This window comes from Chenopodium quinoa, unplaced genomic scaffold, assembly GCF_001683475.1.
Source record: "Chenopodium quinoa cultivar QQ74 unplaced genomic scaffold, ASM168347v1, whole genome shotgun sequence".
Lineage (NCBI taxonomy): Eukaryota > Viridiplantae > Streptophyta > Magnoliopsida > Caryophyllales > Amaranthaceae > Chenopodium > Chenopodium quinoa.
In genome coordinates this window covers 3114317-3126549 of record NW_018742577.1, presented here as the reverse complement: position 1 = coordinate 3126549, position 12233 = coordinate 3114317, and the positions used below count along the sequence as shown (strand labels likewise).

The following is a 12233-nucleotide window of genomic DNA, read 5'->3' as shown; positions in this document are numbered from 1 at the left end:
TACTTGTTCTATCAATCATATACTCCCTCCGTGTTTAAATAAATGAAACCTTTTTATTTTTCGACCGTATTTAAATAAATAAAATGTTTTTTTTAGTAACTTCTCTAGTTTTTAATAATATTCTCTGTACTTTTTAATAATATTCTACCAACTAATGGTCCCCACAAAACTCTTTACTCTCTTTCTCTCTCCTCAAACTTACCCCACTACTATACCTATTATTTTAATAAATTCAATTAACCTTCCTAAAACTCCGTAAAATTCAAAACGTTTCATTTATTTAAAACGGAGTGAGTATAGTTTAAAGTTGTTATGAATTAAAGAGGAAAAACTTATTTAGGTATTGTGTTTGGTCTATCTGGATATAAGACAATAATATACTTTGTAAATTATGAATATGAGAAATAAAAGTACAGAAGATAACAAGCAAATGTACATGTTTTTTTCAACATGACGAAGTTTTTTTATTTTTTTATTTTTTATTTTTTATTTTTTTTTATTTTTTCGGAGGGCACATGATGAAGTATTTAATTCCTAGCGAGGGATGGAATTATCTTAATAACTTTCATAGACGATAAAGTACAAGTACAATAAAGGAAATACAAGACTCTCCTCCTCATAAATACCTCTCAAGTGGAGTTACATCTTTGCTTGGCGGCTTCTTATATGCTCACTATGATTAAAAGGTCATATCAACATGCTTAAACAAATTTATTAGAAAGTTTTAATCCCAGTCAGCACTTAAAATGTCTCATTTAATGCACTCAACTTATTAAAGACATATTAATGCAGACCATATATGACTTAACTCTTGTCTTGAACAATACGTTTCCAAAACGGATTCATATAAATATTTTCCATCAATAACTCAAGTAATAAGAATAAGAAGACATAAAAATATACTGTAATACGAAGTACAATATGTAAGTACGTACACTAGATTTTAGTACAACCATGGTAATAAATAACATCAAAGATTTCATGTTAATTTGCAACCTTCGAAGTCTAGCATGAGTTGTTTATTTTTTCTCCTTCAAGTCCTCGTTAGGCAGGCTATTAACAGATTTGCAATCTTGATTTGAGCTCTTCCCTGGACTAAGCAGTCGATCCTGCTCATTGTCATGGTTGCTCTACATTCACAACATACATTTAATAATTATTTATCCTTTTTCGGACTATTTTATTTGAATTAAATTTTTTATTATTTGTTATATATTTAAGGTTAATTATCCAAACTTAAGATGTAAGAGTTGGAATTTAAACAGATATTTATTGATTGTAAACGTAATAACCTTTATAAAAACAGTGATCAAATTTCATTATGATTTATGAATACTCAAAAAAAAAAAATATGATCGTGATTCTAAAGCAACATTTAACAAGAATTAGATGGGTTAGTAATGTAGTATTAAATATTTTGGCTAGATCAATTTTAAATGTACATCCCATCAAACGTGTTATCTTACCAATTAAAATTAAAATTAAAAAATTTTAGTTTATGATCGACATGCACGCATAAGCTAAGAGCTTACCAGTTTGGAGACTTCATCATTCGAGCCCTCATCAGCGGAGACCTCATCATCCGAACTCTCATCATTCGAGCCTTCATCGTCGCTTGACTGGCTTGAAGTTTTTCTGCTTGATCGGCTTGAGCTTTTATTGCTTTGGTTTGAATTATGCTTACTATGATGACTCAACAACGAATCCATCTCATCCTGAGTCTTGTACCCCTGAAATAAAACTAACATAAGATCCCAAACCTCTGATAGATTTGATTCAAATTGAAGCAAATAAAAAGAGACATTTGAACTTACTAGTTCGACCAAGTGCAATGGATCTTTACACTCCCTTTTCGCAGCAGGGAACTTGTTCATGATATCATACAAGAAATTCTTGTCAATTGAAATAATTATGAGTAAACTTATGACGACAATAATAACAATGGCAACCCACAATGACTTTGGGGCCATAACAATATATACTCCGGTCATAAATGCCAGTAAGGTGCAGTTGAGTGATATCCTGAGTAGCACCATGCTTCGATCAACCAATAGTAATGACTTACTAGTTTCGAAGACCATGGACCATGTAAGGCAAATCAGCACGAGCATTGAGAAAAATAAAGCCAATGTATCGGATACCAAAAATACTAAAAAAGACGCCTTCTTTCCCAGAAGTGCTTCACCGGTGTCTTGATTAAAACCACCCGGGAGTGTAAATCCAGCAGTAAATGTAATAGTTGCTAGCAGAGCTGCCACTACAAATAGTGATGTTCTCACGTCTAACAAATTTGTCTTATGTTGTAAGTAAGTTGTTTTTATCTGTGGATCAAGTCCGTTTCTTTTGCACATGAGGCCCTGTAAGGATTTCAAAAATTGAAAGTCATTCTTATCACTAAAGTCAAACCAACAAATGGATAAGAGGTTTTCCAAATCAATTACCATCATTAGGTCAGGTTCATGTAAAAAGTCTTATGCATAGAATTATCGCTTATTGCAATTTGAAAGCTCATATGTGCTAAAACATAAATTTGTGGGTTACTACATGTTACTGTGAGTTCATTACTCCGTTTTTTTTTTTTTATTTATTTTTTATTTTTTTTTACTGTGTCACTTTGACTTGGCACTATTCACATACAGTGTTTGACTTAATTTTTATACTGATATAAAATAAATACATATTATTATATAATATATTATTTTATTTTTGAAGTATAATATATCATTAGATTAGTTATAATGTCTACTTCACGATATAATTTTCTTTTAATTTTTGCTAAAGACGATTAAAGATATAAATGGTCAATGTTACATCTCGGCAAATGTGCTAGTCAAATGATGCATATATAAAAATACAGAGGAAGTAAAAAAAAAATGTTACATTGAGTAACATGAAACATATTATTAACTATCCTTATAATATTGTCAAACAATTATATTCCTTTTTTATTCAAAAAAAAAAAAAAAAAAAAAAACCTAGTATATTCCTTCTCTTTGACAAAAATTGTAGGTCCAGATTAAGACTATCTCTAATTTACCTTATTTTTGTTCATCTAATTTAGTCTGAACTTATTTTTGTTTATCAGATCTAATTTGATTGTCTGATTTAAAGTAATGGAAAAGACTACATACCCATTCTTTAGCATTATTCTTGCACGCATGTGCAAGCAGATCCATGGCAGTTACATTTTTGCTGTCGTTGATATTGTATAGGATCTTTTTCTTGTTGAGTAACGTTTCTGCTAGGAATATGTCTTTTTTCCGTATTGCTTTGTGTAAAGGCGTTTCTCCCGCAGAATTTTGGAGATTGATAAGATCTTTCATGTGTCGAATCCTGAGAAACTCTTCATATTCCGTTAAACTTGATAGTTTCAAATGATGCAAAGGAGAATCTTCATGTATAATACAAAGATCTCGAAACGCTCCTGGATTATGGCTAATGAAGGCATGAAGAGCTGAAACATGACCTTTCTCACATGCTTTAATCCAAGCCAATGGTGCTGTATTGAACACAGATTTATCCTTTTTCAGTACAGCTTTAATAAACCATGCTGGACCAATATCATATGCTGTATCCCAAGGTGATTGTTTTTCATCATCTTGTTCGGTGATGAATTCTGGTGCTTCATTAACTAGGAATGTCCCGAACTTCACATCTGCATTCATAAATTTACGAAAATGGAGTAATCATTTATCAATAAAAATAATTCAAATAATAAAACTACGTATTACATCCTCTGTTATGCGATTATTACACCATATGGGCCCGAGATTTACATATCCCAATGCGAAACCTTAATTAACTTAAGTTAAATAAGAATACAATTTATGAAAATTGATAATATGTTTAAAGAGACGAATTTAAAAAATCTTAAATAACTAGTTTTCTTTATTTATAAATCATAATACGTACTAATTAACCACAAGGCAATACAAATTATTACAAATGGGCGCAGGGGGATTTGAATTAGTAACCTATTGTGTACAGATTCTTCAATCTTAACCACTTGATAAAATACCATATTCATATAAATAACAATATGTGGTAGAAGTGGATCGATCGTGTAAATTGTGTCACATTTGCAAAAGATGCAACGTTTCTAGAAAGAAGTATGAAGCTTACAAATTAACACAGTAAGTACGTTATTTATAATCGCATTTAATGACTCCTACTACTACTATTGCTACTACTCCTACTGCTACTACCGCTACTCCTACTGCTACTCCTACTACTACCACTACTACTGCTGCTGCTACTACTCCTACTCCTGCTACTGCTACTACTACTACTACTACTACTACTACTACTACTACTACTGCTACTGCTACTGCTACTGCTACTGCTACTGCTACTGCTACTGCTACTGCTACTGCTACTGCTACTGCTCCTGCTCCTGCTCCTGCTCCTGCTCCTGCTCCTGCTCCTGCTCCTGCTCCTGCTCCTGCTCCTGCTACTGCTACTGCTACTGCTACTGCTACTGCTACTGCTACTGCTACTGCTACTGCTACTACTACTACTACTACTACTACTCCTGCTCCTGCTCCTGCTCCTGCTACTCTTACTCCTGCTACTGCTACTACAACTGCTACTTCTACTGCTACCGCTCCTGCTACTACTACCGCTCCTGCTACTGCTAACGCTACTACTACTGCTCCTACTACTACTGCTATTGCTACTGCAACTACGGCTACTGCTACTGCACCTGCTGCTCCTACTACTACTGCACCTGCTGCTACTGCTCTACTACAGTTACTACTCCTACTACTGCTACTGCTCCTACTGCTATAGCTCCTACTACTGCTACTGATACTGCTCCTATTACTACTACTGCTCCTATTACTGCTACTGTTACTGCCACTTCTACCGCTATTGCTACAACTACCTGTTATTGCTACTACTACTGCTACTGCTAGTACTACCTGCTACTGTTGCTACTACTGTTACTGCTACTTCTACCGCTACTGCTACAACTACCTGTTATTGCTACAACTACTGCTACTGCTAGTACTACCTGCTATTGCTACTACTGCTGCTGCTGCTACTGTAACTGCTACTGCTACTACTACTGCTGCTGTAACTGCTATTACTGCTACTGCTGGTACAACTGTAGCTACTGCAATACTACTGCTACTACTTCTACTATTGCTGCTACTGCTACTACTGCTGCTACTGCTACTGCTACTACTGCTGCTGCTGCTACTATTACCGCTACCGCTGTTGCTGCTACTACTACTACTATTGTTGCTACTGTTGCTACTAGTGCTGCTACTACTACTGCTGTTGCTACTACTACTACTACTACTACAGTACTACTCTTACTACTACTATTATTACATTATTTAGGATTTTACAAAATTAGCCTCTCTTCTTTTCATGTGACATATCCCCCTCCAATTTCTAGCAATATATTAGTAAGTGCTTATACATATTCCTTATCAAAATAAAAATAGTACTTCATAAAGTTGTTGATATTCACATAATACAATAACTAACGTCTTTATCTTATACATTTGTGACTTGATAAGGGTCAAGTATATAATAATACTATGAGGGAACGAAGAACAATATTATGCATATATCAAATATAAAATTATTGAAATGAATACCTTTGGAGTGGATAATTTCTTACCTGTTAAACTTGTTGCAAGATGCAATATATTCTTTCCATCGGAGGGATCCTTCAGATATTTGGTCCAATTTTCCTTATCCAATCTTGACATTATAGTTTCCGCTACTTGAGGGCAATTATTTTGTATAGCAAGAAACAAAATACTGTGCTCCGGCTCATAATAATCTAGTAGTTCACTAATATCATCATCCTCAAGTAATGACAGTAAATATAATGCAAGTTCTTCACGTTGGTTGCGTATTGCCAAATGTAGAGGTCCTTCATTTTCTTTATTCTTTTCAAACCATGGAAAGTCACCAATCTCATACAATTCCAAATTAAGACAATGTTCTTTGTAAGCTTCTACAAGGAGACGTACAATTTGGATTGTTGCTTCATGCGTGGTAGTTGCGGCAATATGAAAAGGATTGTTTTGGTCATTGTAATCCATAACATCAATAAGTTCGACGAATGATACTTTCCACTTGCTCTCCAGCATGAATTTAAATAAGTATTCTTTATCACTTTTTATCCAACTGTGAATTATGGTGGATCCTTCTTTGTCAACTCTCTTAATCAATTCAGGATATCCTTTGACCAATTGTGCACAAAAGTTTTCTGCTTTCAAAGAAAAACTGTTATTGTATATATTTCCCACATAGAACTGACATGGTCTGTTTGATCTGGTTCGATTCATTTTTTGATCTACATCAATTTTGAATAACTTTACCATATATGCACTACTCTTTCATTATGTAAAACTAGCCACTACTAGAATAAGCTCATTTACCGATGGGAAATACCGATGGCCAATACAAATCCATCGGTGAAAAAGTAATTTAACGATGGTTTTTTAAGCCATTGGTATATTAAGAAATAACGATGATTAGGCCATCAGTATAATTTTTCCGAGAGCTTTCGTCCATTGGTAAAAAAAATTTATCTAAAAGAAAATTCAATTTTTTCACCGATGGCTACAAGCCATTGATATTTTTCTTAAAAATAATAATAAAAAATAATATTCAGTTTTTAATTTCTCTATCTTCCTCTCCCACCTCTCTTTTTCTCTCTCTCCTTCTCTCTCGTCTCCACTCACAGTCTCACACCTGTCCTACACTCCTTCCTTCTCTCTTCTCTCTTCTCTCTCCTCTCCTCTCCTCTCTCATTTTCTCTCTTTCTTTTTCCTTACTCTCTCCTATGGTCTTGATACTCTTTTCTCTCTTTCGATTTGTTTCTCGCCCTTTTCTCCCTATCAAAACCACCACCATCACGAACTAACAACTGTTTTTGAAGTTTTGTGGTTACCACCATCACGTGCACTCTTTTTTTATTCGAAGTTTACGGATTTTTTTCCCGAACATAACCATGAAAATTATTCCAGATCTGGAATTTTCACAGTCGAGTTTGACCATTTAAACAAAAAAAAGATGAAATGTCGAAAGGTATGTTGATTTTTGTGGGTTTATTTTGGTTAATTGGTTGGATTTTTGTTGATTTATGTGTGGTTTTTTTGTGATTTTTATGGGGTTTTTTTTTCAAATTTTTTGGGTTTTTTTTTTCATTTTTTGTGGGTTTTTTGGGTTTTTTATCGAATTTGTGGGGGTTTTTTTTCGAATTAGTGGGTGTTTCGGGTGGTGGTTTACAGTGGTTGGTGGTGGTAGGTGGTTCACAGTGGTTGGAGGTGAAATGGGGGGTGTTTGGGGTGGCGGTGGGAGGTTTTGGATGGTTTAGGGTGAAGGTGGGCGATTGTTATGGTTAGGGATGTATGGGTAGGGGTAGGGGTAGGGGTAGGGAGTGGGGGTGGGGGTGGGGTAGGGGCAGTGTTTTTTCTTTTTTATTTACCGATGGCTAACTGGAAATGCCGATGGCTTTTTGCTATCGGTAAAAAAAACCAATGACTTAAGCCAACAATATTTTAAAAAAATACGATGTTTTTTTGGCCATTGGTAAAACCATCGGTATACGTTTACATGATGACTTTTCCATTGATATGTTAGTTTTATCGAAGTGTTGATCTCCGTTAGCCAAAATACCGATGACAACCATCAGTAAATGTGATGCCGGTTTTGGTATTCGGCTCAATTCTAGTAGTGAGTGTTTTTTTGACACGATGCGTGCATGTCTAATATTTTATAATGCATGTAAGTCAACAATAAGAATCCATATATTTTAATATATAGTAGTAATTATTAACAAAACAATTTGTTTTAAAGTACCCTAACCAATATATATATAATTCCGACATTTCATCACAATGAATGATTAAAAAAAAAAAGTTTTTTTTGTTAGAAACTACCTAATAAAACTTAGAATTTGTGAGAAAGTACCTAATAAAAAAATATTGTAAGAAATTAACTAATAAAAGGAAAATGTTGTAAAAGACTACCTATAGCCAGATTTCCGCCGTTGACTAATTAATTTTTTTCTGGAGTTAACCCACCACAAAAGACCACCAAAACCATCTTTTTTGGGGTTGGGGGCGGTTTAGGCTTTGTTGGGGCTATTTCAAGCAGATTATGTTGGTTTAGGAATGAAAGTGGGTGGTTTCGAGGGTGCTATGTGGTGGGTCGATGTCGGAAAATTAGGTCAACGGTAGAAATTTGGCCACAGGTAGTCTTTTACAACATTTTACTTTTTATAAGGTAATTTCTTACAATATTTTTTAAATTAGGTAGTTTCTTTGGAATTTTCTTTTCAACTGTAAGAAAGAAGAAACAATTATTGTAAATACAAAACAGTTTACTATTTTTTTTCTTACAGATTATTTTAGTCAAACAAATAAATGAAAAAAAAAATATTTATCCTTAAATTTTAATGGCCTAGATTAAAAATAGGTACTATATCTACCTTTTTATTACATAGGATTGGAAATTATGTGCACACGAAATTAAAGAAAAAACAAAGGAGATAATTCGTAATTTTATATATTACCAATCAGCAACTTTTCAGTGTGGCTGGCAACACCGTGTGAGGGGTTACTTGTATGTTACTTATTCAAGGTTACTTATTCAGGGGTTACTTACTCAGTCGCGCTAGCGCGATTTCCGTGTGAGAGTAACCCCTGAAGGATCGAGTAACCCATAAATAAATAATCCCTATAGTTTACCCCTGACCAAATAAGTAACCCTAAGATAAATAACCCAAGAATAAGTAACCCCTAACCGAACGGGTAACCCATGACCGAACGAGTAACCCTCTACAAGTAACCCCTAACCAAACGAGTAACTCCCTATAAGTAATCCCTGACCAAACGAATAGCCCCTGACTAAACAGGTTATCCCCTACAAGTAACCTCTACTATATGGTGTGGCTAGCCACATATAAAAAATTGTGATTACCAATAATTCTAAAAGTGAAAGGAATAAAATATAGATAAGTAAACTCACCTGTGCATAATGGTGCAAGATGCAAGACATTGAGCTTCTGATCATTCGTAAGAAGTTGAGTCCAACCTTTGTTATTTACTAACTTCAATATCTCCTCGGCAACTATTTGACATTCATTCTCGATAGCCAAGAACAAAACATTCTTCTCATTTTCAATAACTGCATTTTCGTTTACCGACAATATATACTTTGCAAAATCTTCTTTCTTATAAGCTATAGCCAATGATAAAGGTGTTTCTCCATCTTTGTTTTTCACTAACCAGGGAAGTTGATCATCTAAAAGGCTCGATGAATTTTTCTTGTAAACTTCTATGACAAGTTCTGCTATTTTTTTAGCATCTTCATCTTTACAAGGGGCACAGTCAGCCAAGTTATGTAGCAGGTTGTCACCATCTGCGTCCTTTGAAGGTACCAAGTCTATGAAAACCTTATTTACATGTTGGATGATATCATCACATTTTAGAAAAGTTTTAAATGGCCAAATTTTACCATTATATGCCCACACATGGAATGCCAAATCTCCATTCGTATCTCTTTGTCTAATTAGCTCTTGATCTCTTCGAAGTACTTCCCGAAAAATTTCTTCTGATCCCTCTGTAATCAGAAAAAGGTTTCAGAAGATTACGTTTATGTATACATGTCTATATTTCTATGTCTTTTTTTTTTTTTTTGTTTACATATACCGATGAAAACTCGAGAACGACTCAACAAAGTGATGCATCTAAATTAAAATTTCCATATATTAAAAGCAGTAAATCTCTGTTACTCACTGTAAACGTTTCTCACAGTGGCAGTTTCGTAAATAAAATGTACCGCCTTGACTAAAATGGTACAATTTTATCATCCATTTCGTAAATAAAATGTACCACCGTGACTAAAGTGGTACATTTTATTTACGAAACTGTCATTATGAGAAACAAAAACGTTTCTCACAGTAGTAATAGGGGCACCCTCTATTAAAAGTGATGTATCTAATAAAAAACGAAGTAATAAATCAGCCTGATTAACTGGATGTTCCTAATAAACATTACCTCCAAATATAATCTATTAACTAATACTAAAACAAAATGTTGCTAACATCATCCCTTCTTCAAATTGTACACATGTCACTCTAACATAAATTTTTTCCCGCCAATTTGCTATGATGATGTCATTAGTGTTTTTATTTTATTTTTTAACTTTTTACTTTTTTTTATATATAATAAACCTTTCATATGCTTTATCCTTTGTCCCTACCGAGTTTTTTTTAAGGTATATTAATATGCTTAAAGTAGAAATTACTTACCATGTTTAAAAAAATTACAGAGTAGAAAACTTTATTTCTCCGTATTATAAACAAATCTTACAATGTATTTTATTTAAAACCGTGTATCGCACAGGAACTAAACTAATTTGTTTATGAAAAAAAAAAAGGGGAAAGGGACAAGAAGTTCACCTGAGCCTTCGATATAATGTATTGAGTGGAACGGCGTGAAGTTATCGGGCTCGCTGCCGCAATTAACAAAATGAGGGGATCTCAAGATCTCTAAAGCTAACTTGCTCATCTTAGCATGTACGGCTTCGAAAACTAAGGAGCAACCACGAAAACTAGGCATATTAGAGATCAACTCCGGATCTGTTTTATAAATTTCATGCGCACATTCTTTGTGTTTATTATATATAGCCACAAAGCAAGGGTTATCTCCCCTGGAGTTCTCCAATAACCAGGGTCGTTCCGAAAGATGAGATGGTAATGTTGGTAAGCATCGATACACGTCTAGAAACATCTTTACTATCTCTACATTACCAACTTTGGCTGCTTCATGGAGAGGGTTCCACTTGTATTCTTCGTCCCCGGGTTGAAGGAGGAGCTGCTGCTTAACTTCTTGAGTTAAAACCCCCATCGTCATCACTTCTCTTATAAACTCTTCTTTGTTTTCGATGGCCGCCATGTGAAAGATATTGCCGTAAAGGCGTTTATTAGATTGGTCGTCTTCCCTTGGGAAGAATGTATTGTAGAAATTGAAGGGTTTATTGGATTCAATGCATTGTTTAAGGAATTCCACATCTCCTCTCACTGCTGCTTTTCTCAGCTCTTCATCCATTTTCGAAGACGTCATCTTTGGAAAATTTGAATATGATGAGGAGTATTACTTATGATCTAAACATGTAATTAAGCTTAAATTTCAGGTATTAGTCAAATGACATGTTGGCTACGTGCAGAATGATGCAGGCATACAACTTGCATAAATAATCAATTAACCGGATTAAAGAAACTTGTACTCCATTATTAATGTGCACTAATAAAATATGACTAAAGTCTTGGTTAATGTGGTCCCCGAATATACGATAAAAAACAGTAATATAATGGTATGCAGTAATTGTAACTTTAAATCTTTATATATGCTACATACTTGTGCTATTATTAGTCAAATATTTTCGGTAAGAGACAAAACCCACTTTTTTTAATCCTTGAAATGATGATATAGTCAACTACAGCAATGATCTAATCTTGAAATTTCATGCCAGTCCAGAGCCCAATAAGCTTTTAAGGTACTGTATTAGTCAATTACAATAACTTCTTCCACGCACATGATCTGTCACCACGCCCCCATTCCTCTAACCACTCTTTGATTGTACTTCCTCAACAAATCGTTCATTAATTATTGATTCATGCATTATTATATAATCAAATAACTAGATAGCCTACTTATAATATATGGTTTATGTCTTAAGTATGCGAGATAAATTCATATGCTGATACCTTTTTAAGAAAATGAGAAATAGTTGCCTAGTTTGAACAATTTATATATCCCTTTTAATAATGACAACTATAATTTTTCAAAATGAACGGTTAAAATATAATGATTTTTAAATTATAATTAAATGTTAATATTAATTAAAGACAAATTTACGTATTTGTTTAAAATTTTTATTTTAATTAATTATTCATAATTAAAACTAAATTTCATAAATTGATTTGAAAAAAAAAAATCAAAAAATAGAATAATCAATTTTCAAAATTTAAAATGAATTCCTAAAATAAGAAAAATAAATTTTAATTAAATTTAGTATTTAAAAGTAATTCAATAATCATTAAATTAGAGCCATCCAAATATAAATTTGTGGTAGTCTATAGAATTTTCATGAGCTACTTATTGTGAAACATAAGAAAGCCTTAAATCCATAACTAACAAAGTTTGATGTATTTGTGACTATGTGAGTTATATTCCTATTTCTATTTATATAAGGTTCTTGCT

At 33.5% G+C, this 12233-nt stretch overlaps 1 protein-coding gene across 1 annotated transcript; it reads right to left on the bottom strand.

Annotated features, from left to right (window-relative positions):
* Window positions 1–293: 293 nt before the first annotated feature.
* Window positions 294–11149, bottom strand: LOC110720991. Its single transcript, XM_021900112.1, has 7 exons — window positions 10430–11149; window positions 8995–9588; window positions 5630–6226; window positions 3132–3655; window positions 1815–2357; window positions 1533–1730; window positions 294–1130 (listed from the first exon to the last, which is right to left on the bottom strand). The coding sequence occupies exons 1-7, from the start codon at window positions 11091–11093 to the stop codon at window positions 1020–1022; spliced, it is 3231 nt and encodes a 1076-aa protein (XP_021755804.1). The 5' UTR covers window positions 11094–11149; the 3' UTR covers window positions 294–1019.
* Between the last annotated feature and the right edge of the window lie 1084 nt (window positions 11150–12233).

What these genes read in the sequence shown, in the direction of transcription:
- LOC110720991 (XM_021900112.1), bottom strand. Translation starts at nt 11,093, where the DNA reads ATGACGTCTTCGAAAATGGATGAAGAGCTGAGAAAAGCAGCAGTGAGA. An exon ending in ACATTATATCGAAGGCTCAG is followed by an intron (nt 9,589 to 10,429) that starts GTGAACTTCTTG and finishes TTCTGATTACAG; the next exon opens with AGGGATCAGAAGAAATTTTT. An exon ending in AGAATAATGCTAAAGAATGG is followed by an intron (nt 2,358 to 3,131) that starts GTATGTAGTCTT and finishes AAATCCTTACAG; the next exon opens with GGCCTCATGTGCAAAAGAAA.